Source organism: Lynx canadensis, chromosome A1 (assembly GCF_007474595.2).
Source record: "Lynx canadensis isolate LIC74 chromosome A1, mLynCan4.pri.v2, whole genome shotgun sequence".
Taxonomy (NCBI): Eukaryota; Metazoa; Chordata; class Mammalia; order Carnivora; family Felidae; genus Lynx; species Lynx canadensis.
The window spans coordinates 164,024,105-164,050,709 of NC_044303.2; the positions used below are offsets into that span (position 1 = coordinate 164,024,105).

The 26,605-nt window shown below is 36.3% G+C and overlaps 1 protein-coding gene and 1 long non-coding RNA gene across 2 annotated transcripts in view; one reads left to right on the forward strand and one right to left on the reverse strand.

Annotated features, from left to right (window-relative positions):
• PAM (peptidylglycine alpha-amidating monooxygenase) overlaps positions 1 to 26,605 on the forward strand; it is a 232,832-nt gene that overhangs the window by 194,722 nt on the left and 11,505 nt on the right. Inside the window, 7 exon segments of the mRNA XM_030325845.1 lie at positions 4,572 to 4,701; positions 14,448 to 14,564; positions 16,594 to 16,666; positions 17,616 to 17,826; positions 18,279 to 18,479; positions 20,695 to 20,810; positions 25,850 to 25,949. Of these exon segments, the coding sequence (XP_030181705.1) occupies positions 4,572 to 4,701; positions 14,448 to 14,564; positions 16,594 to 16,666; positions 17,616 to 17,826; positions 18,279 to 18,479; positions 20,695 to 20,810; positions 25,850 to 25,949 (948 nt within the window).
• LOC116738190 overlaps positions 4,606 to 26,605 on the reverse strand; it is a 35,933-nt gene continuing 13,933 nt past the window's right edge. The window contains exon 3 of the long non-coding RNA XR_004343859.1: positions 4,606 to 8,562. This is a non-coding gene — a long non-coding RNA (uncharacterized LOC116738190). The remainder of the gene's footprint in view (positions 8,563 to 26,605) is intronic.

The window sequence follows — 26,605 nt, forward strand, 5'->3', positions numbered from 1 at the left end:
ATCCAAACATTTTGACCAAGTCGAAGATCTCATTTGCAATTAAATTTTAAAAAGAAAAGAAATTCTGCTAATGCTTTTGGCCCCTATGTCTAAATTCTCTTCCTCCCTTCATCCTCATTAAATGAAACACTGTAAGTTAATCCTTGTTTTCTTTCTGACTTGGTTATAAATATTTCTCATCTGTTTTCAGTTAATTATCGCTATGGCCGGCACTTCTGATGAGTAACAGTCTCTGCCCAAAATAAGTCACCTTTCCTCACTAGATGAGAATCCCCAAATGTAGAAAAAGCAGCCATTACATTTTGTTCTTGTTGAAGTCATCTAGTGATTTCACTAAAACTAATCTTTTAATTACGTAACAATGAAGTCACAGCTCTGGGTTTAAAATTAGATTTTTTTCTTAACTTTACTTAATTCTGTCATTTCTTCTGTAACACAGATAAATGAATGCCCTTTTAAATGCATATTAATAATTTCATATGAAAGTAGCATTGATCACTACATTAATCTCTTTCTTGGAAAGGTATAATTCATTAATTCTTAGTGATTTATTGATATAATTTTAACAGTAATGTTTATTTTTTTCTGAAGGTCGTTAACTTTTTTTCTAAATATATAGAATATGAGGCTGCACATTGACCTTTATAATGAGTGCAAGAATTCCTCTGAAATAATCCTATTATTTGACATCTGAATTTAGAACAGCTGACAGAGTTGGGAATGGCTTGCCAAATGTCATGCGTAAGAAATTTGTATTAATTTTCAAATTAAAACTGAAAGGCTACAACATTAGTCATATACTGAATCGCCTCTTAAATGAAAGCTAAGAAAAATCTGAATTCTTAATTTTTAACTTCTCCATGATTGAAAAAGTTAGGTTTAAGTTAGAACCCAAATATATTTTATCATATAATTTCTTTAATAAGGATTTGAAATAGTTCTTAATTGGGGTTTAGAAAATAATCAATCTTGACATTGACAACTAAAGTCTGGCCCAAGCCCACAGTTCCTTTCCTGTGAAGTGAGAAAACGACCTGGGATGACCCAGTACTGTTCTGACATGCTATGACTCTCATGTAGGGATTGGAGAAACATGTTATTGACTCCATCCATATACCTAGACCACTAGTCCCAAAAGACTGCTTTGAATCTTGATCATCTAATCTTAAAGGGAACAGCTTTTAACCACCTAATAATGAAAAAGATGGTGACACTGGAAGCAAAAACATCAATTAACTGAGCTAATGTTCACAGAGGAGACATGAACTCAGTTTTTCTGTAACTATTTTACAATTTCTAGTTAACCTGGAGACCTAGAACCTAAAAATGTTGAGGTCTTGGGTTGGTAATCTTAAAAGTGTGTGATGGTATTTTTAAATGAAATTTTAAATAATATAACCTCTCTAAAAATTTTGCCATGCACAAAGTAGTTCTCCTTTGCATTGACTCAGTACTCACAGTGTATATATTTCTTCTTATATATTTCCTTACATATTACCTTTACTGTTTTGAAAATTCACCAAACCTATACATTTTAATAATATGTTCTATTTACACTATTTTTCCTTCTTGAAAATTTCCAACCAAACGGACTCTCATATGTGACAAAATAAGCTGTTAACAACCTATCAGTCAATGCTTTTAGCAGACTTTTGAGTGCTTACCAATCTAAGGTCATTGGTAATTGGGGTCATTCATAGCCAGTTTAAAGTTGATTGTGCAGTATTTCCAATAGTTAATGAAACTCACATGTGTCCCGGTTTGTTTATTTTGGACGCTGCATTTTTTTTTTTTTATCAGAATTAGTATCTCTGGACCTTCATGAGCACCTAGCTTCCAGTACCTGCTGGATGAACCACTGAATAGAAATGTTCTAGGAAACATATGTTTATTTTCTTTAATAAAAATGATTAGCCAATTAGCATTTTTATTGAGTCTCTTAACGTCTTCAGCAGTGTGGGGAGTAAAAAGAGGTAGTACAAGTGAAATATAAGATTATAAGGGTGCTTAAGTGCTGGTTGACAACATAAATAAGTAGACTGGACCACAGCATTCTGTTTAGTGTATTTATTAGGCCATAACAGGCAGCCAGGTGCTGTGTTAAGACTTTACAACAAATAGTGAATACGACACGATCCCTGCCCTCAAGAAGTTTCATCTGGGTGCAGTAGTTCTGGGCACTGAGAATCTGATGAAAAGCAGCTAAATATCTGTGTTAGCATGAGGTTCAAGGTTGCCTTGAAGACCATCCGGACGCTTCAGGAGCTGATGAATGAGCATAGAACAATGACCACCAAATGGACAAGCTGTAACGGAGATGGGAGTGAATGACATACAACCTGAGAACTTTAAAATAATTGAAAACATTTTCTTTGGGGGATGATTTATCCATCTGTTGATCTATCTAGACATCTCTAATTGTCATGCTTATACCACTGCTTCCAGATTTCACTTTCAAAAACACAGTTTTAATCATGCCACCCCATGCTTAGAAACCTTCAGTGGCTACCAGTCGCCTGTAGCAGCAATTTGCATCCTTTTTTCCTATTATGACAAACGTGATAGATGATGAATGTTATTCATCTGAGCAGCCCCATTCACATCCACTGCTGTGCCCAGAATTGTTTGCAAATGTAAGCGTGCCAGCTGTAACTCTGTCCCCCTTCTCTTCAACTCAAGAAGGCGTATCAAAACACGTGAGTGAGAATGACATTCTCATGGGCCCTAATATATTTCAAAAGTAAATTATTCCAAACTCTGTGCTTTACTGATACTAATAATATACTTGCAGCATGCCTCAAAATTAATCTTCGTATTAGATCAAGACACCACAGCTCAGACTGACATTCATTCGTTGTTAAATCCATACTCTGTCATATGGTATACAATATATTTTCCAGTCTAAACTAGATCTCCAGGTCTGTTAATCCCGCCTTTCACTCCCCTAGCCCCACCTGGACACAGAGAGGTATCCTTTCCAGATTATTTAAAGATCTTGAAAAACATTCTGCAATTGTAAACATCCTTGCTTTTGATCTTTCTGACCAAAATATTCTCTGCTCGCTTCTGCACTCACTGAACTCCTCACTTACCTTTAAGTGCATACACAAGTGTTTATTTCTCTGGGAAATCTCCCAGGTCTAACCTTAACCCTACCCTCTCCCAGCTAAGCCCCAGGAAGGATTATGGACCCTCTCCTGTGTTCCCTCACTACAGTGTGTCATAAGTATTTGGTTTCTGTTTTTCTCATTTTATTCTACGAGGTCTTCAAGGCCAAAAGCCATGTTTTATTCCCAGAATCTAGCAATGCCTTACATAGACAATACACTTAGCGAATACTTGAAGATGCTTCTGCAGAAGTTGTAGGCAGAACTGACCTAGGCATTCAGTTGCGCTGTTTTCTTAATTTTTATTAAAGAAAAAAATTAAATGTGCAGAGGTAAAAAGACTTTGAATGAAGCAGTACTATTTCCTTAAGTACAGTTGAGAAAATTACTTTAAAAGTGTTTATTCTCACACCAGCATGCTCTCAAGCTTTCATAAGCTGATCCTACAAGCCCTGTGCTTTCCTTTCTTCCTCCAGTCTTTAATGCCTGTCTCTAGGGATTTCACTGCATGTTGCCACATCCTCCAGAGGATGGGAAGGAGAAATGAGACTCGAATTGCTGCATTTCTACCTCTCGGCATCTCTGTTGAAGTATTCGAGAGGGAAAGAAATATGGAACTGATACAGTTGATTTCACAGTATCTTCCTAACTTTATGTCCTCAGTCAGTACAGCTACTTCATACATCATACCTCTTTATTCATAAGCATGTTTATAAAAGGGCCTAACACAAATAAATGCAGGTATTCTCTAAGTATAAAGGTACTCTGATTAGAAATCAGAGTAACTTGAGAGTCACAGAGTTTGTTATGTTTCCCTTCTCTTGTGTCAGGAAACAGTGAAATACAAGCCATGAAAGAGAGTGTCCCTCCATTCCCATTGCTATAGGAACCCTCACATTCAGAGAAATGAGATTGGTATCTTATATAGATTCCTTGTATGATATAATTAGCGATGGTTTATTACAGGGTCTTGTGTCTATTGAACATCTAGAATTTACACAGGAGTCAGATCACACACACACACACACACACACACACACACACACACACACACAGGCTTACTGCCCATGCTTGATATTGATTCACACGTAAGCTCTGTATTAAAATGATGCCATCCATGTGGTCTTATTTCCCAAACATACTATTTTTAAATAAGAATCATGTCAAGAAGAAAGTAGTCTCAGATTTGCTCTATAAGGACTTCCGGGTAAGCTGTTTTCATAGGCATGTTATCAAGAGGAAAAGAGGGCATACAGTCCCCAAACAAATTCACAGTCACTTCATTTCATAGCTCAGGAAGCTCCTCAGCATGTGCATGTGGTTTATTTATTTAGAGCACGGCTTGACTTTTTTTTTTCTTTGCGTCTAGTGACATTACTGCATGAGTTTCTTATAACCATTGTGCATCTTCATGAGGTTATACGGCTTTCCTTTTTACACCAAATGTCTGTATTTATCTTATAGATTTCCATGTCGAAGAATCACTGGATTGGCCTGGAGTATACCTGTTACCAGGCCAGGTCTCTGGGGTGGCTCTGGACCCTAAGAATAACCTGGTGATTTTCCACAGAGGTGACCATGTCTGGGATGGAAAGTAAGTAATATTTTTCCTTCAGGGTGTAAATGAAAATAAATATAGCATGCATCACCTTTTGTTAAACTAGGGTAATAGTAAGGGAACTACCAAGGTTCTTTGTGAACTTGATTTTTGTGAGGAAACCATATTTATCCTTTTAATGCATGACTCTGATAAGTAATGGAGAGGAAGTCTTGGGCATTTTAAAACAATTAACGTAGTTTCACAAACTAGTTGATGGAAAGAAGACAATGACAATCTGATTCTGCCTACTTACCATTTTCTTCCCTTGTCCTTGAAGCCACCTTCACATTCTTTTTTTTTTTTTTTTTACCTTCACATTCTTAAGGAGGATAATATTAAAAGGCAGTTAAGAGAGTACATTTGCTGAGGCATTTCAAGACTTCAAAGAAAGTGCATCCTGAGAAATGATCAACTAAGAAAAGTTACTAGTTGACTACAAGAAAACACTTTATTTCCATGTGCATGCTGCATAAAGAACCACTTTAAGACCATTGGACTCTCCTTTTCCATCAGACTGCTGCACAGCAGTGAAAACAATTAACCTTCTGGAGATTATGGTTGAACCAGTTTAGCCACCACATGTTTAGAAATAGTAGCTTGACCTTCATATTTTCATACAGATTAACTTTATCACTCAAATTTTCTCTTTTTATGAGCACCAAAGACTTAAGAATAACACGAGGACTAATTCCCCTGCTTTTCCTTTGGGTTTCTCTTTCCAACCTTTTATTCTACCTTCCACTATCTACTTAGAAGGATGTTGACTAAAAAATGTCTAACATTTATTGTTTACTGTGGGTCTGTCACTGTTCTAAATGTTTACCTAAATCACCTTACAACAGCTGGGCACTGTTATTATCACCATCATTCACATTTTCCAGATGAAACCAAGAGGAGGTAAGTGTTTTGCCCCACGTCTCTGAGTTAGAAAACGGCAAAACCAAGCTTCACTTCCTTTTCATCTGACTCCAGGGTCGGCCCAGTTGCCCACTTTGCAATATTGCGTTTTATAGGATTGTGAGCACATTCACATGATGACGTTTTTAAAAGGTTGGTCTCAAATCTAGCAGGTTATCTTAACTCTCCTGAGTAATGAATATCCATTTATTCATTTATTTTATCACAAATGTGCATACGAAGGTGAATCTTAAACTAACAATTAACTGTAATGAATCTTCTCCTTTCAAGTGTATAGCTGTAGGGTCTCATTTGGAAAACGGAGAGCCTACATATATAGTTCAGTTATTTTTTTCCCTCTAATTTCAGAGATATTGATTATACTTATGCTGGTGCTAACTCCGCTCTGTCACACAAACGTGTATGTATTTTTCTTTGTGCAGGTAAAGATGGCACTCATTCAGCATTTCACAATACATTGGTAGTTTGGTTATTGTTTAATTGTCCTCTCCAGTTGTCACACTTGAAAATGCAATCTGAGAAAGGAATCACTTCAGAGTTCAAAGCAATCGAACTCAATATTCGTATTCATACATCTCTGTTACATCGTCTCAGTCATTATTGAACATCTAATGGTATTTTAACAAGTGCTTTTAAAAGCAAACTATTACTATTCATTGTAGCATATTCTTCGTTTTAATGAATATTGCTACATTTTCTGCATGGATTTCTAGCCACATTTTACCAGAGGAGAAAATTACAGCATCATTTTCTCCCATTGATACTGTTTCAGCTGGCTAAAGCTAAATTGGATAAAGTCCAAGTCTCCATTTGAATGTGATACTCATTCCAAGTAAACAGCAGAGGCTGGAACAGTTTCACAGGAGAAGGGATCAGTAAAGGCCAGCTTGGGGTGGGAGACGATGACACAACACTGAAATAAGAGCCACATAAGAACAGTTTCTGTGACTTATATGTTAGTCCTCACTCAAGAACTGCTTTTTCCTGGCATCTAGCTTTCATCTAGATAACCAGTATCATGTGCAAATAGATTCCAGCTTCAGTGCCAAAGCCCTGGTGTGTTTATCCCGATAAATGGCACCAACAAAAGGGTGTTGTTAAAAATGCAAGACTTCTTCAGAGCAGATGTGCTGGTTTAACTTATTAAATCTCTATTTCTTCTTTCTTATTCATCTTTATCTTTCAGGTGTAAGAATTTTGTTAGCTGTCTTTCCTTGTGTTTCTCTTGTAGTGTCCATTGGCCTCTAGCAGCCTTTTCAGTCATGGTTGCAAGGAAATTCTCTTCTGGAACGTACTTCTTTGCTTTTAACCACTGTCTGCTTTATTATTCATGAAGAGAATTAGAAGTGGATTACTCTTTATTTTTTTAGAAAAATAGATTTGGATTTGTAGGCTCCGTTCTTTGAACAGTCATGCATAGCGATCCTTCATATATAAGCTGCATTATATAAAATAGGCAAAGTACATAGTTTTTGTTCTCCCTCATTAAATATCCAAGGATTGTAAAAAGAAAAAGACAGCACCTTCCTGAAAAATTTATGATGTACTGGTGAGAGACAATGGACATTAAACATTGGGAGGAAATTGCATTCTTATTGCTACCACTGTTTGAATAGAGGAGTGAGAAATCCTGTATTAATCTTCCTTGGAATTTTTCTCATCCTGATAGTTCTCATGTTCACAAAATTGTAGTTTCCTTAAGGTCAGGACTTGCTCTAAAACTAAGCACTCTGTGTCCCCTAATTTTTAGGATGTGATCATTCTTTAACTATTAGGCATGCTTCATATTAATAATCCGTACTTAATACTTAGTACCCAAAGCTCTTTGATATCATCATATCAACTTTTTTATAAGTAGTATTACTTTTCATTTCTACCTGATTTCCCTGATCACCCCTTACTCTTCTATTTAACCATGCTAAATAAGCATGGCAACCAAACTGAAATAATAATAATAATAATAATAATAATTAATAATAAACCACTTGACCTCCTGAAAGGTGGTCATCACTCCCTTTCAGTATTTGATTTCCATTTTCTTTCCTGTCCATCTCTTACTACAATATGGCTACTTTAAGAAGCTTCTTCTAGCTGCAATAAGAAATGCCTATTATCAGAAGTATGTAATGAAATGTTTAAGAGCCTGCGGTCTGTCCTGGTGTTAGGGAGGCATCACAGCTAGAGCTCTTTCAAGTTTAAATGCGTCCCAGCAGGAGGTGGGTAGCTCCTGCCTCAGTAACAGCTGTTCCTGGGTCTCAGTCTTAAAATCCAGACTCCTGTCAAATCTTGCTTCCTGACCTTTCTTTTATTTATCTCAGCTATGGTTCTGGTTCCACTGTGCAAGACTCACATCACATACCCACTTAACTAAACCATGGGTTTTACCCCTTATTTTTAGGTGTTAAAAAGTTGTTTCCTTTGTACAATTAATAAGTTTTCCACATGGAGTGGAAAGGAAAGTTGGAAGTTGTATCACTTGGAATTCTTTCAGTAAGAGAGAAAAACAACTCAAACTACCTTAGGAAAAGAAGAAATAGATTAGATTGTATAAGTGAAAACTTCAAGGGTATGGTAATCCAGATGACATCACTGGGATCCATTTTTTAACAAATTTTCTCCTGGTTAGCTCCATTCCTGCGCCCTGATTGATCTCTGTCCCTGCTTTCAGCTTCAGAATCACATTATCACACTAGTCTCACAGAAGACGTAGTCTGTGTCCTGGACAGGTCAACAGAAAATCCTTAAATTGAGTCTGTTAGCATATTTTTTGGTCTGACTTAGGTCATGTCTCCTCTATCTCCAAACCAGTCATTGTGGCAAAAAAATAAAATCCACTCTTTGGCTTAGCTTGAGTTTTTTCTTCTGTCTCTGGAATGTAGGAATAGAGTGGACATCAGAAGCGAATACACCGACAGCGGGCTTAGAATGTTGAGTCACCTAAAGAAACATTGAAGTTTCATTAGCTCAATGTGGGGCAGCAGACATTGGGCACCCAGAAGAGCAACTGTGCACCAGAGAGCTCACCTCCAATCTCCTGCCTAATGTACACACACCTCTTAGAAGATCTTCCACAGTCATCCAGTGCTTGAACTCTCAGTACCAAGAAATTCTCTATGATATGAGACACACTTTCCAATTATGGGACTCATCTAGCTGTTATAAAGTTCTTCACTATGTTAAACTCAAATCCGAGTCTCCTAACTCCACCTGCATGACAACCTAACGCAGGGTGAACTTACTCCCATTTATCCATGGCAATTACTTACACATTTGAAGAAAGTCCGCTCTTCTCTGGAATAAGTATCCCCAGGCCATCAACCAATCTGTATGCTGACATGATACTGTCATCTGAAGGTAGTTTGATTTCTCATCCTTTTAAAGTGTTTTGTGGAGAAGTGGCCACAATACCTCATGTATTATCTGCTCAGCAATGCAATTACTATCCTTAATGTGTATTCTAGATATCTCTCAGCGTAAAAAGTTTGTATTCACTCTTATTCAGCATTCATATCATCTTGTTGTGTGTTGAATCTGCTAAAATCTTTAAATACATTTCCTAAAACTTTTACTGGAAATTTATACTTATGTGGTGTTTTTATTTTTTAGCATATATTTATTTTTGAGAGACAGAGAGAGACACAGCATGAGCAGGGGAGGGGCAAAGAGAGAGGGAGACACAGAATCCGAAGCAGGCTCCAGGCTCTGAACTGTCAGCACAGAGCCTGACGCGGGGCTTGAACTCACGGACTGTGAGATCATGACCTGATCTGAAGTCGGACGCTCAACTGACTGAGCCACCCAGGCACCCCACTTATGTGGTGTTTTAAAAATACTGAATTCAGGACTTTATTCCAATTATATTTCCCTTCATTAGATTTAACAATTTATAGATATTATTTAACCAGAGAATGAGCTGTCCCTCCAGCTTTGTATCAAGTCTATTGATGTACATGCCTTTCATATCTTCATAAATGTTGTTTATAAAATTTGAATAGTTCAGTGGTTGGCTTAGCAAAGTTTTGTTCTTAGATATGTGGTCTTCTGGGATTCTTCTCCCATTTGCCCCCCAAATAGCTCACAAAACATGTCTTCATCAGTGCTTTATGGAATGTTGCCAAGATCTATTGTTTCAGAAATCTCTCTGCATCCTTTCAGAAAAATCGGTTCAAGATTTGTCTCACTGGTTTTCTGGAGTCTCAGTTAAGATATCTGCTTCATTTAAAAATTAAGTAAACCTGTAAAACAGAACTCAAAGTGACTGAATGGTACCTTAGTACCTTCATATCTGAGAGAAAATCATGAGGGGTTCTACAGAAAGAATGTTTCCATATTCTAGCATTCTCTCTCACATTGTCATTTGCCACTCAAACCATTTTCTTCCAGATTCATGTTACTTTCTCTAGTTCTTCGTTATGTGACTATTCTTCTATCGCTTTTGCATACACACATTGAATTTGATAACTGGCAGGGAGATTCTCCAGTCCAGTGAGTTCAGTCCTACTAAGAGAAGAATATATATATAAATATGCAAATATGTAAAAAAATATATATATATATATATCTCATAAGACAGCTAACCTAAGTTTGAACCTTGGTTACCATTTTCTAGCTCTGAGACCTGCATGAAGATGTTTGCACTCCTTTTACCTGCAGTTCCCTAGTCCAAAAAAATAAGGACTTTAATACATGCCTCGTTCTATTGAGTAACAAAAAGCACTTTGTTCAGTGACTTCTACTCAGTGGCTTTAGTGACCCAGCAGAGCTGGTGCTATAATACCTAGCTCTTTGTTCTTTTCATCCCTGTTTGTGATGTCTCCAATGCTAGGTCCATCGGGGCACTAAAGAGTCATACTGGTTTCTTTGTCTACCTAATTTCCTCCTCACAGAGATTTTTTGCAATGTGTATATATTCAGAAGTGAGTGTTTTTAACATATTATTTAAGTATATTCCACTTAAAGACTCTGGCCTTTATATGGTATATCTTTGCTTTCCTAATATTGAGGGTATCTTTCCACTTATTTTCTCACTTGAAAACTTACAGTTCTAACAGATGGTTAGAGGAGGTGGTGGCGGGGGGGGGGGGGGAGATAGGTGAACTAGGTGTAAGGAATTAAGAGTACACTTATAATGAGCACTGAGTAATATATGGAAGTGCTGAATCACTGTATTGTACACCTGAAATGAATATAACACTATGTATTAACTCCACTGGAATTAAAATTAAAACATAAAAGGAAAGAAAGAGAAAACCTATGGTTCTCTCTCCAGCTTCTTAATTTATGCAATTGCAACATTATATTATACTTCTCTCTTCAGTTGCTATTATTTATTTTGCATTCCCTTAATTTTGATTGATGGCACAGAAGCTTATTTTCTTCTTACTGGAGTTTATTTTTTGTGTGAATATAGCAGAGCATTTCTTCTCAGCCTTATATAAACTATTTGATTGGCTGCTAATGTGCAAAACCATTAATGGGGGATTCAAACTGCTAAAATAAAGAAGTGATGAATTCCCGCCCATGAACCACAGTTCAGTCTTTTTGACTGAGTGCGTTTTCAGAGAAGCAAACAAAAGTCAGCAGTGCTCCAGGCACTGTGTGAAATTTGCAGGGTATTATTATATCCTGTAAAAAGTTAAATGTGGTTGAAATAAAGACTTCTCTGCAGCATATAATGTGGGGTAGCTGCTTTAGAACACTAAATAAGCAGTTTGCTATAGCAACAGTATATCCAGTTCTGTAATCTGACATCCATTTGTGAACTGTTCAAGGGTTACCGTTCTTTGAATTACAGGAATTTATAAACTACTTTATTTGGCAGATTTGGTGTGCATGTGTATGTTTGTGACTTTCCCATTTAAGAAAAAATTTCAACTTCTTCTGTCCCTTGCCCTGTGTGACTACCATGCACAAACTGTTAGTGGCACAAAGCTCCACTATCCCAGATGAAAGGATCGCGACTGGCCAGCCAATCAGCTGAGTGACTGTTTCTTGATGTGCAGCTATAGGTATGCTGAGGTCTGTTATGCTCCAGCTTTATCGGGATATACAGTAGGCATTGTTGCCACTATACAGTGCCACTGTTATTAAGTATCAGTAGTGGGTCAGAACACTACGTATCAAGTGTATAGCACTTGGTAAGAACTATGAGGACTTGGTAAGTTTCCACGTTACTAACTCACAAGTGGGGGCAAAGTAGATAAATAATACACTAGTATGTTCCATGCCCAATCCAATAAACTGCAAGAATACGTGAAAAATTTAGAAAATACAAAAGGGAAAAGGAAATCTAAATACAATCAGTAGATTTTTAGCAATATCCATAAATATCCTAGTTATGATGCTGTATTATAGTTGTGCAAAATGCTACTTTTGAAGAGAGAAGTACATATGAATCCACAGTTCAATTCAAAATTTCTTTTCAAAAAAGAGGAAACAGATTTTAACTCCTTACAGTCAGGGAAAGCATAATTCTCACATTATTTAGACTGCTATGGTGCTGTCATAAAGCACTGGAATGTTCCTAGATAATGAAGAATATGCCTTAAAACAGATCATAAATGAAGAGACTATTCTATTGTACATGAATGTGAACCTTAGAGCATACTCTGAGTCTCAGACACGCTGACCTTATGCTATCCAATATCATAGACATGTTGGAAGAAAAAGAAAACAACACTGATGGTTGAATCCAATGCCATTGTTTTCTAGAAGAATAGTTATGATGTTTTTAGTATAGAAATTCATATTGAAAATAGAGTTTCAGATACACAATAACTCTTTGGTGTTTCATTAAAGAATTACATCATGTTTGCCCTTTACTGGTCTCTTAATAACACCTTGTACATTCTTACATTGGTTCTAATAAAATTTCACATTTCAATTTAATGAAGATCCCATGAATATCTTATAAAACTACTTTGTTAGTGATGTTACTTCTGTTTCATAAACTCAGGTATTTTTTTTTCTAGGTACTGCTGTGTGGTTTTAACTACACGTAATAGCATATGTAAACAGTATTACTTAAGTTTTAGGTTGACAAAGTTGAATCAATATTTTGTTTTTAATTGAATGCATCATTAATAAGAACTACTTCAGGGACTTAGTGTTATCTTTCATGGAAAATATCCCCAAAGACTCTAACAGTCAAGAAGCTCAAATAATCATGTAATGAATTTTTTAATGGCAAGAGAATGTAACTTTGAAATTTTTATTCTTCTACTGGGACTCTACATAAGTTCCACAAAAAATGTCAACCAATCAAATATCAACCTAATCAATAGGTCTGTGACAGATCTGAGCACTCTTTTGCCTTTCCAAACTGCAAATGTATCTCCATTAATAGTTAATATTATTCAGGTTCTTCTTTTGCTTATACAGTTGAACTACAACATATTAGTTTTTTTCACAGCTTTGTCTGATTCTATAAAGGAAATTCTGTTACAGCTTTGACTGTATCAAATAGTTTCTGTTACAGAAATATTTGTTGATCACCCACTGACTCGTCTGGAAAAATATGTATATATTGTGTATATTTTTATGTAGATACACATATGTATGGCTCAACTATGTGCTAATTCAGTTCTTCGTTCTTTAACATATAAATTGGTCCCTTTGTGATTTGTAGATTTATCTTTCTGTTATATAAGCTTATATTACAAGATTTTATCTTTGTCATTTGTCTCAAATAATTACCCAAACAGGAATTGAAATAAATATAGTATCTATGCTAATTGTCAATTTAGGTAAAGATACTACCAGCAATTTATATAGAAATATAAATGGAAAAAATGTATATAAACATATATGTTCATAATATTTTATAACCTGGGAGATAGAATTAAAAAGCAGAAACTGTCATGTTTGTTTTAGCTTTATATTATTATGTAGTTGGTCATTTTGTACTTAAAGAAAAGTTGTTTTATGGAAGAAGTTTTATGATTCCAGAATCAATTTATGTTTTATATTTTTTAAATACTTTGAACACTATATACTATATCCTTATATTATGTATTTGCATGTTGGGGCACCTGGGTGGCTGAGTCGGTTAAGTGTCCGACTTCAGCTTAGGTTATGATCTCGCAGTTTGTGAGTTTGAGCCCCACGTCAGGCTCTGTGCTGACAGCTTAGAGCCAGGCGCCTGCTTTGGATTCTGTGTCTTCCTCTCTCTCTCTCTGCCTCCCCTGCTCACACTGTGTCTCTCAAAAATGAATAAATGTTAAAAAAATAATTTTAAAAATATATGTATTTGCATGCGGTTCTTATGGCAAATACCATAGCAAACATATTTTATATTCCTTCCTGCTATCATTTACACTTTCCTTATTACAGTGTGAGTTAAAATAAGTTATGCTTCCTTTTGTAGTTTCAAAGAAAATAGCTATTGAATTAAAATATTTTGAGGAGCTTTGAAAAAATAAGAGATCTTGGTAGTATTTCTTAAATTCTCATGTGAATACGAATCACCTGGGGTTCTTGTGAAAAGTATGGACTTCAGATTCAGTGGGTCTGAGACCTTGCATTTCCAGGCAGTCCCCATGTCGTTGTTCCCCTGGCCCCTCTGAGCAGCATAGTTCTACAGTCAAACGGTACAGATGTAATTATATTTGTAATTACGTATGTAGTTACCCCTATATATATTGGTATATATATATGTAATCAAAGGTACAGAAATGTGAAGGACAAAGAATGAAATCAAAGTCTAAGCTCTTCGGTTGACTATGTATTTAGAATCTCAAGCGAATGGTCTGCATTTCTCAAGTTCATTGACCTTTCTCATTGGTTTATTTTCCATTCTAATGCTTTTGTTTCTTTGTTTTAAGCTCTTTTGACAGCATGTTTGTTTACCAGCAAAGAGGACTGGGGCCAATTGAAGAAGACACTATTCTTGTCATAGATCCAAATAATGCTGCAGTACTACAGTCCAGTGGAAAAAATTTGTGAGTTAAATTACTTATTTTTTTTTAATGTTTTATTTTTGAGAGAGAGCGAGAGCGCGCACGTGTGCGAGCACATGGGGGAGGGGCAGAGAGAGAGGGAGTCAGAGGATCCCAAGTGGGCTCCTTGCTGAGAGAAGACAGCCTAATGCGGGACTCAATCCCACATGTGAGATCATGACCTGAGCAGAAATCAAGAATCAGACACTTAACCAACTGAGCCACCCAGGCTCGCCTACTTATGTTGTTATTAAGGCTCTTGCTGCATATATTTTATCAAAGTGTGTCACTGGCTCTGGTCCTGTAAAGGGTGTATTGTACAGCAGTGGCAAAAAAGCAGAGCTTAAGAAAGCAGGCGACTAATTGGGCCATCCCATCTTTCATTTTCTAAATAGGTGGCTCTAAACTGAAATTAGAATCACCTGGGAAGCTACAGAAAAATTAGATTGGATTTAGTCTGGAATGAGGCCCAGGCATCAAAACAGTACTTTTAAAGCTCCCCAGGTGATTCTAATAGGTACTCAAACTTCATAGAACCTTGATACACATAGCTAATGAAGTGAGCTGCTAGTCAGCTTAGACTTGAAGATTAAAAAAAATTTTTTAGCGTAAAAGTTACATAACCAAACTCATCAAGTAATCAACATTAAGGAAAAAGGCTTCTTTCTTCCCATCTCAAAGGGAAGACTAAACAAATGGCATTTTTAGCTTTTCTTAGCATGCATAGGTAATTTGGCCTTGAAAGCCGCTTATTATTTGCTCTTATTCCTAGATGACATTTGGCAACCAAAAAAACAGTTGGCTGATATTCGTGGTCATTGAAAGGAAGGGCACCTGCTTACAGAGTGTCCTCAACCATTTTAACCTGGCAGCTTGAGGAACTATACCCTGCTCCGTCTGCTTAGGCACAGGAAAAGCCAGGGAGCCATCCATCCACCTGAGTGCAGCTGCTTATGGAGATGGTGATACTTTTTTATAGGATTCTAAGATGGTGGAGTCAGGGGCCAAATCCTAATACCAGCTTTATCACTTCCTGTATTTGAACCTGTCTCTTCTATGCTTTACTAATGAATCAGAAACATTCTTTTTCCAGAAGGGAATCAGAGAAAGGCAGAGCAACTGTTGCCAAATGAACCTGGCCAGCCATGGGGAGTCTATTGAAAGCAAATCATAACTCTCACATTCAGTCACCAAAACACAGATTTAGTTCAGTCAATTAGTCAAGGTCAGGGTGTTCCAATCTTCGCACATGAAAAAAGAATCTGTGGTGTCAACACCTTGGTTAAGGCTAGAAGCTGCCAAACAGCCTGTGGATTGTTGGATGTCACGTGACCAAACCACATTAAGATATTGTCCAGGTGTTTGTTCATTCTAAGTTCCTTAAGCCTGTGAGCCTCTGTCTACATTACAGTTCTCCCACCCACATCATTCCAACTGATTTTGTTAAATAGATTAACCTTCTCTAATGATTACCCAGAACACCACTTCACTTTGCTTAGATGAACACAGCCCCTGTCTGCTGGAAGATGTTCTGTTGGGTTTTATTGTGTTTAGGAGATGCTCTTAAAGCTTTTGAGTCATATAATTAATATTTTATATTAATAAATATATTCATTCATTACATTACCTTGAAGTATACTGAAGCTATTCAAACTATATAAATCCATTTATATTTTTCTACACAATTTGCTTTATGCACATTTCTAAAATGGTAATATTACCTTTGAACTCATTTTTAAATTGATGTGATTTGTGTTGTTTAATATACCATACTTTGTAATAAATATTTGTAATTGGTTGTAGGCTTCACTTATGGATTTTTGAAAGATTAAATGCCATTTAAGATTTGTCACAAGGAAGTTTCTATGATAACAGGCATTTTCATTTAACTTATGTTGGTCTTTAGGAATGCAGGTACCCATTTATCAATTTATCAATTTATATTACCTTTACAGATTAATTAGCAAGAAATTCTTCTCATGTGGGCTTTGGGAGTAATTGTACAATTAAGACAATTATTTTTATTTTGCAGGTTTTATTTGCCCCATGGCTTGAGCATAGATAAAGACGGAAATTATTGGGTCACAGACGTTGCTCTGCATCAGGTAATCTTCCATTTGGCAGTTATTCAAATAGAAGTTCATGGAGTTATGCTTTTGATATGCTCTAGAGCTGTGTGGGTATTTTTCTGTCACCCAGGAAGTTGATAACAAGAAAATACAACTGCCAAAACTGAAATTTTTCTTTTTGAACTCAGTGCCAGGAAGAGCTAATATGTACGTAACTGAGTCACCCTTCTCTGCAGGGCTGGTGGGACACCTAAGGGACTGATGTGAGGCTTCACCCTGACCACTGTATAGGCCATCCCACCCTCCTTCTTGGCTTTTCCACATTTGCTTTTCTTTCCTGCATCCCCAAGTCTTAGTTCTGTTTTGTCACTTGTTGTTTTAAACTACCTTAATCTATAAATCCTTCAAGGTCTTTAGTACATCCATGTTTATGTGTAAAACATTTTTGTTGTTTTTAAAGGAAATTATATTTCTATCACAGAATAGCCTAAAGTCTTCCTCTCAGAAGATAAGCTCTACTATCCATTTTATGAATAAGTGGCAAAGAGGTATGAAAACTAGAAAAAAAAAAAAACACAACTAGAACTCAGAAGACCTAACTGTAAGAGTCTTCAAACATCATCTCAGTAAACATTTGTTGCTCATGTATTATCGGGAGAGCATTGTACTATTATTACATTAGCCAAGGAGAGACCCAAAAGGAAGTGTGAGGTGGGTGGAACAAGACATCCAAGTACTAGTCTCCCCTCACCACTAATTACCTGGATGACCTTGAGCAGATTACTTAATGTCTAAGGGCCTCCCTTATCAAATGAAGGAATCAGACCAAATGATCTTTAGAGTCCCATCCCGTTCTACAAAGTATCTTCCTCTAAATAAATCTCTGGGAGCTTACACTATAATTGCCTGTGAAAGTCTTCTAAGGCAGGAGTGTGCCACTAGTAACCATGCGAAGTGGGTAAGGCTTTTGTTCCTTGTTAAAAAGGTGTTCAAACTGGATCCAAACAGTAAAGGTGGCCCTCTGTTAATCCTGGGAAGGAGCATGCAACCAGGCAGTGACCAGAATCACTTTTGTCAACCCACTGATGTGGCTGTGGATCCAGACACTGGAACCATCTATGTCTCAGACGGTTACTGCAACAGTCGGATTGTGCAATTTTCACCAACTGGAACGTTCATCACACAGTGGGGAGAAGGTACTCAATAAGACTTGATCTCTAATTGTTATTCCTAGCCAGTAACACTAGGAACTAGAGATTGGCCACCCCTCACATTCTCTAGGATTTAATTGTCCCGTCCAGTGGGAAAAGCATGGCCTTTGTATGCACCCAGTTGCCGGCTTTCTCACACACACACACACACACACACACACACACACACGCATGCACGCGCACACACACACACACACACAGTCTTGTGAGAGGGAAAAAGAATGCCTCAACCTGAAAACTTTGTCCAAAAAGGGAGAAAATCTGTAATGTGTTTGTGGGTAAGAGATATTATAGAACAAACTTAGTACCTCATTTTTCCCCTGGTTCCAAATATTTAATTGTTTACTATCATGAGTTTGGAAAACTAGAAAACTTTAACATTAGAGGTTTGGGTGATTTTACAAATTGTATAGCTGAGATTTTTCTTTCTTCTATAGAATCTTCTGGGAGCAACCCTAAGCCAGGCCAGTTCAGGGTTCCTCACAGCTTGGCTCTTGTGCCTCATTTGGGCCAATTATGTGTGGCAGACAGGGAAAATGGTCGAATCCAGTGTTTTAAAACTGACACCAAAGAATTTGTGCGAGAGATTAAGCATGCGTCATTTGGAAGAAATGTATTTGCAATTTCATATATACCAGGTATTTCATCTTTATTTGTTATATTTTGTCATGCTGTCCTCTATCCTTACAAGTTACTTCTCTTATCTTAATATACTCTTATTATAATTTTTTTCTTATTAAGGGATTGAAGATGCTTTATCAGATCTTACACTCTTTTAGTGTAAAGATGCCTTGTAAATCATTTTCAACTCAGGTGACCCTGTTCTTTATTCAGCAGTAAGAAAGAACTCAAACTTAACTGTGTGTAATGGATTCAAAAATTGTTTCCAAACATTGATTTTCATTTTTCCTTAATGATGATCATTTGCTCTAGTTATTAAATGATTCATATTATGTCTTCACACATCATCAACAGATGGTGTGTGTCTGAAAAACCAGTATCCAAAATGCTTCTGCTCCACATTTTTTTAAAAAAGCAGTGGCCAAGTTTTTTCCCAAAGATAAATATGTAAATTAAGTGAGGCTTGTATTTAAATGTCAGGAGGAGTGACCAATAAAATCCAGAATTTTGTTTCCTATTTTCAGAATAGATTTTCTTGATGTGAAGAAAATCAGAAAAATAATATAAACTTATGACATAAGATCCAGTTAATTCATATTACAAAATAACTTGCATAAGATTTCTTTAAATCATTAATACTGAACAACTGAAAATGTATTTCTAAACTATATATATTTTTTATAATATATTTCATAAATATAGGTGTACCTATATTAAAGTAGTATTGACTATTTGTAGCCACCACTGTTATATTTACATTTCTTGTTTTATTAAAGTTGCATATGCCTGCTGTCTTCCCAAGCTGCCCCCAGTTTATTTAGGACATGGAATAAACGGATTCAAGTATGCAGATAAGGAGCAAATTTGGCTTCCACAAGGAATAAGTAATGAAGTGATAAAAGACTCATAAATTAATGTCAGTGAAAAAGAAATTCTCATGTTGGTTTTTATTTTATATCTAAGGAATAAATTTGGCAAGTCCATTCATTCACTTTTAAAAAGAGGGTGATCAAGTTCATAGTGAATAAAAATAAATCAAATATGAAGAGAAAAACATTAAGAGAGAAGATGAGAGAAAATCTGGTTAAAAACAATCTAAGCAAAGACAAAGTGTATTATAATTGGAATTCTCTCTACAATATTGCACAACAGTAATTGATTCTCATAGTATTGATTTTTTTCTTAGTACGATACACTGAAGAACCTTTTCCTGAAATCCTTAAAAAAAAGATGAAAGGATCTTCAACAGTCATTTAGTTTGATGTGTATTTTATTGTGTTTTACTTCTTTAAAACATAATATTCAATCATCTGAAGTGTTTAAGCCAAACATCACAGTTTCCATTATTTTTTATAAGTACTACTATATTAAGAAATATAATTTTGCTACAAAAAGTATTCATGAAATTAATATTAAAAGGGTGGTTTACGGGCACTTGGGAGGCTCATTTGGTTAAGTGTCTGACTCTTGATTTCGGCTCAGGTCATGATCTCATGGTTTGTGAGTTTCAGCCACGCAATAGGCTCTATGTTGAAAGCGTGAAGCTTGCTTGATTGAGATTCTCTCACTCTCCCTCTCTCTTTGCTCCTCCCCTGTTCACACTCTCTTTCCCTCTCTCCCTCTCTCAAAATAAACATTTAAAAATAAATAAATAATGAAAGGATGGTCTAATTTTTTTTAATTAGGAAAAAGTAGGTCTTTGATAATCTGAAGTATGCATTTCACATTTTCAAACTTCATTTGTTTAAAATCATATTATTCTGTTTCTGCTATAACATCACGTATTGCCTTTGTGTATTTTTCTCTGATTCTTCTGGTAAGGATAGCAGATATTACTTATTTTTTAAAAGATCTAACATCCCACAATAATTTATGTAAAGGGTATCACTAGGATGTCTGTGATATGTCTCTCCATCTAGATCTATTCCTAAGCCTATGTGTCTATATCTATATCACTATGTGTGTATTCCTGATTTTTACTGGCTTCCTAAATGGAGAGGCCTTATAATTCCTGGTTTTCCTATTGCAAGGAGATTAGTCCCTTAACCTGTTTGCCCCTGTTGTTATTAGTTAAGAAGATAAATTTGCTTAGTGTATTATTTTCTACTTTTGTTTTCAATTATAAGGACGAGGCTGACCCTATATTAATAGTCTGTGTAATGTACATGTATATATTTGAAGGCCAGTTTTCTCCATATTTTAAAGAGTGTTTAACTGGATGTGTTGTCACAGGTTTGCTCTTTGCGGTGAATGGGAAGCCTTACTTTGGGGACCAAGAACCTGTACAGGGATTTGTGTTGAACTTTTCCAGTGGGGAAATTATGGATGTCTTCAAGCCAGTGCGCAAGGTATTCACATATATTGCCTAGGTATCCCTTTTCATGGGAATAAACTAAAATAGGAATCTTGGCATTCGATTTGTACTTGAATAATTTTTAAAATCTTGAAGGAGATGTGATAACCAACCGTCTTAGCTAGGTTGATAGGGGTTTCCTGTTACTATGTTTTATTTAGAATAAATATCCTTGTCTGTTCTTAGATCAATTTCTTCAGATACAAAGCAACACTGTATGCTTTCTAAGGTTCTTAGTAGACTTCACACAGGATAGCAGGTTGAAATTCACTGTAGTTAGAATACCAAAAAAAAAATAATAATGTCTTTTCCTGGTTTCATCCAAGTAGAGAAGATACCACAGTATATCAAATTGTACTTTTGTAGTTCTCTTAGATCCAACAGAAATCTCGTTTGCTTTTTGTATGCTGTTACTACATTGAGCAACAAGACTTCAAAATAGCACTTCCTGGAATTTATTTAAGTCCTAAAGGCTTGGTTTAGATAAGAGACTAAAGGCTAGTTTTGACTTCACAAATGGCTTACCACTGTTTATTCTAATAGTGCTTGTTTACAAACACACTGTCTGGTTCATCATGCCCATAGCTCTTTTGTCTCTTCAATGTACTTTCTCTTCAGTATGACTGCCTGAATGATTAGATTGTTCATATAAACTTCCTAGATGTACTTGTGGCAGCACATCAATTTTAGAAAATTCAGCCTGCTCACTATCGACAGTAGCCAAATTAAAGAAAGAGCCTAAATGCCCATCGACTGACAAATGGATAAAGAAGATGTAGTATATATATATACACAATGGAATATTACTTGTCAATCAAAAAGAATGAAATCTTGCCATTTGCAACAACATGGATGGAACTAGAGTGTATTATGCTCAGAGAAATTAGAGAAAGATAAATATTATATGATTTTACTCATATGTGGAATTTAAGAAACAAAACAGATGAATATAGGGGAAGGGAAGGAAAAATAAGATGAAAACAGAGAGGGAGACAAACCGTAAGAGACTCTTAAATACAGAGAACAAACTAAGAGTTGCTGGAGGGGTGTGGGGTAGGGGGATGGGCTAAATGGGTGATGGGCATTAGACGGGGCACTTGTTGGGATGAGCAGTGGGTGTTAGATGTAAGTGATGGAACATTATTACACCATATGTTAACTAACCTGGATTTAAATTTTAAGTAAAAGAAAAAAAAATTCAGCCTGCCAAAATGCTGCTAATAAGAGTTATTTTTCAAAACATGTAAATGTTTACTGGCTTTACTTGGATCAAAGTGCAGTTGCCATAAAGCACTGGACAAACTATCTCCATACTCATAATTCTTACAGTATTCTTTAAAATACCAAATTTGCTAGATTAAAAAAACAAACAAACTTTAAAGTGTCTCAATATTTGAGAAATATGTCTGTGAGAGTACTGACAGCTAGTCTGGGATTTATTTATCCTAGAGATATTTATTAACTTCCTACTCTGTCATACACCATGTTAGATAACTAAGGATATGGTGGTGAACAGAACAGGACATAGCCTACATAGCCTCTCCCTCAAATGGAGTTTTAGCTAATGTTAAGGATCTGAGTTGAACCAAACTGAATCTGAACTAAAGATTGTAGTACAAATTCCTTAACTTTTCCTAAGTTTCTATTGATATGCAACAAGAAGGACTTTTCACCGTATTTTACCTGAAAAGCTATACGGAATCAAATATCCAATCATAGTACCCTTCAGAAAGAAATTCATTACATTGATAATACCTATTTTACTTCAGTAGTGTTGCAGATCCTTACTGATTATCTGATATTTATTGTTTTGCCCCTTTGAGTTAACTTCCTCATATCTATTGATAAAGTAAGAGACTTAACTTTCTTTCACGTCTTCACTTTGTATTAGTACAGTGTTTGCCTTGATTGTTCTTTTAATGCTAATATAATATACTGTGTCAACCAGGACATTAACTTTTAATTCATATATACATCTAGAAAGCAAAACTATGGGCTAAGCAAGAAGCTAAATTCTACATGAGCCTTATTCTCATAAAAATATGAACAGCCATGAATGAAAATCTTAGAAAGGATTATGCCTAAACATTAGCGTTCATCAGACATTCAACAATGAATAAGTCACAAGATGTAAGTCGTAAGTCAGTATAGCAAACTTAAAAAGAGAGTCTAACTCCAAGGTGAAATTTGCTTTTCCTTTCAATAAACAGGACTTACAACAAAATGTAGAAATTTGTTCTGTGTTGACTCTGTAAACTAACATCAGTTGATGAATCTCTCAGAATTCCCATTTAATCACATTATCATCACAAAGATTAAATTTGGGTGAAGGAAACCATATGGTACTCTGATTCCTAAGTATGAAGAGATTCTTCTTTCAAATCAAAAGTCAGGTTTTGCATAATGTGTACCTGTTTGTGCCTGTCCACCACATATTTCCCCATGTACTTCAGTTCTCTCTTCTGTTACATTCTTTAGAAAAGTTTATGCCCGAATGTATGAGCTTCATTTCATGTCTATGCAGGGAGGCTCAGACCGTAGGACAATAAAGATCAGGGCAAAAGATACACAGTTACCTTCCACTTTCTTACCCCCATTATCACAAGAAAGCCTACGGTCCCTAACATCTGGTTGCACACACACTCTTCAGGCTGGAATGGAATGGATCCCTGCCACTCCAAGCCAAAAGAAAAGAAAAGGGAAAAAAAAAAAAAAAAAAAAAAAACAGAAAACAAAAACCAGCCTATATTTATGTTGTTTCTCTAACCTTAACAATGGAGATTAAAATTACAGTATTTGATAGGATAAAATTACAGTATTTGATAGGATTTGAACTCAAAATTTCACACAAGTGAAATTACTTATCCAAAGCTACAGAGTAAGTAGCACACCTGGATCATAAACATATTTTTAGACCCTAAAATGTGTTTTAATCTTTTAATTCCCGGAGGTACACATCCATATACCAATGGATTATATTAAACTACAACATAACTCGGCGCAACTTCTTAGAGAGCTATTTTACTTCATATTAAGTAAGTTTAAACATTATTTCATGTTAAAGAAAACATAACTATCCAGAGAACACAAATCCCTTACGCAGTTTTAAGACAGAATATAAGATTTTGAGAGCAGGTTGATTGCCCTGGGCTCTGTCATCAGATGCCCCAGGAGGATGCTGTCATTCTTTCTTGTCAGTGTTACTTTGCTAGGGAGGGGTACCTCAAGAGAAGAGAGGAGAAACCTCAGAAAAGTTTACAACGCCTAGACTGGAAGTTCTTTAAATCCATTCAACTCTGAAATCCTAAAGCTTACAACATGATTTTCTGTTTCAGATAACACAAAACAGAATAGTTCATTAAAGAAATTACAGTTGAGTGCTTCTGATTGCAGTAGGAATAGAGGGTCCCAAAGTCCTATCCACTATTTCTACCCTCTCAGCCCTCCAATGGTCGCAGAGTATCTCCAACAGAAGCCCTGGCTCCCTGGATCAGCTTGAGAACCAGAGATAGAAGTTTATTGTTATTGTAGCATGGAATTGATGACATATTGTGATTTATTTAAAGCAAAGTCCTTAGCTAATGACGAGTTCACACATTTCCCCCTCACCTATTTATATTATTTTTCCTATCAGAAAATATGCAGCACTTTCAACCATATGCTCTGCAAAGCAGTTTCTAAGAACATATTTTGGTACAGAAGAGGAACTGCCTAGAATTTACAAGTCTGTTGCCACGTATTAGCTGAACCCAAAATAAAGATGAACATTTAATGACTGGCTTGTGAGATTTCAACAAGGCAACATTTTGATTTCTGGCTTTCTGTTCTTCTCATGTGCATTTGTCACAGCTCATTTGATAGTATGAAGGAATGAGCCTCCTTGGCATGGCTGTCTCATGTTTCTTTTCAGCGTGACAAATTGTTGATGATTCGCAAAGTACAATAGTATCTCCACAGTATGTATTCTGCCTGCCTAAAGTGAGCTAGGAACAGCAGTTTGCCTCATTGGTGCCCTTTGTACTCAGCAAACTGAAGTGGACAGATCCTGTCTGATAAGACCACAGTCAGGATAATGCTCCTGTTCACACGCACCAGTCATATTTCTGACAACTGTATACTCAGGCCTACTGACCTCAAAGGTGAAAAAAATCATCCATGTCCTACCAGTTGGTGGACACGTGGCACCTCCGAAAGCTTCAGTAGCCAGACAGAAATGGCAGCAGCACAACATTTTAAGGCTGCTTTTCCAGGAACTAGTTTAGTGGCCTTAGGAAAGTCACAGAAAGTGCTCCCCTGTCTCATGTCCTCATGACTGAGATGGCAATGATTTGAAATGGAACTATGTCATGAAGAAAAACATTAAACCACTGAATATTGAAATAGGTAAAAAAAACAAAAAACAAAAAACAGTTAGTACTTGCAGGAAACACTCTATTTGTTTCCTTTTGCTGACTGAAAATACTACAAATAGTGGGCTTCAGAGTAAGCAAACCCCACATTTGCTGCGTATCACCTTGGATGCATTCAGACTGAATGCCCTGAAACTTTGAAATGACTCCTCTTATCAGTAACGTATAAACAGCTTGTCAGGTAGCATATGGTAGATAGCTTGATGGGAGCAATAACAAAAATTAATACTCAGTCTTTTTTTTACTTGTGTAAATTAAAACAGGCAAATGTGATAGTGATTAAAAGAAGAAAGAAACATGGAGGCAGAAATAAATATAACTAAATAGGTGGCTAATATAACAGCAAGTAAACAAAACTGTAAAAAATTAATCTTCCTATAAATGCTCACTTTTAAAAGGTTTGAAAGTCAGTGGTGAGGGTCCCTTGGCATTTCCCGAGGTGGCAGAGTCGGTGCCTGGTGAATGAGTGAATGCTTCTTCTTGGCCTAGAGTTGCTTTGACAGAATTATAGGTTGTTTGGTTTGATTCATAGGCTTCTTGCTTTGTTGTGTGCTTTGCTTTGTTTTTCTGCCTTTTCATGAAGAATTCAAGTGTAGGCTCACCACCCTCATTTTTATTCTGGCAGCACTTTGACATGCCTCACGATATTGCTGCGTCAGAAGATGGGACTGTGTATGTTGGAGACGCTCACACCAACACTGTGTGGAAGTTCACCCTGACTGAAAGTATGATTTTTAGAGTATTATTGTCCACATTTCCCCTCAGTTGCATCGCTTAAGAGCATGTGAAAAAAATATTTGCATTCCCTTCTCTTTTTATTGATAGGAGAAGGAAATCAAAGCATAATTGGCAGTTGTTAAACGACCTGTTTGGTTTCATTCCAGGGATTAAGCTGATTTTTAAAAAGTAGAGAGAAACACTTTTTTTTTTTTTTTTCCTGGCAGTTATCCCTTTGTTTCCACAGATACTCCACAGGAAATTCTTGATGCCTGGAGTAATGTCTGTTACATTGAAAGCCAATGTTAATTCCAAGTTAGTTCTAGAGGGAGATGATGGCTTTGGCAAAGCAGAGGAGCTACTGGCTTCCACCCTGGTGTCACTTCCCATGTGGCTCTTCAGCTCTCGGTAGCTGCTGAGCACCTAGGAGCACCAGCACATCTGTGTCAGACACATAGTATCCCAAGCAGGAAGCACTGCATTTTCTCCTTTAGACTTCAGCTTGTTCAGAATACTGAACTGTTGTTTCACATAACTCAAAATTATGTCTGGGGACAGAAGAGTTTCCCCATTAGGATCAAGCCAGCTACTTTTGGGGATTTTCTAATGGCAATTTGGACATTATTTCTAATTCTTGAAAAGTATACTAACCTAGCCTCTGACA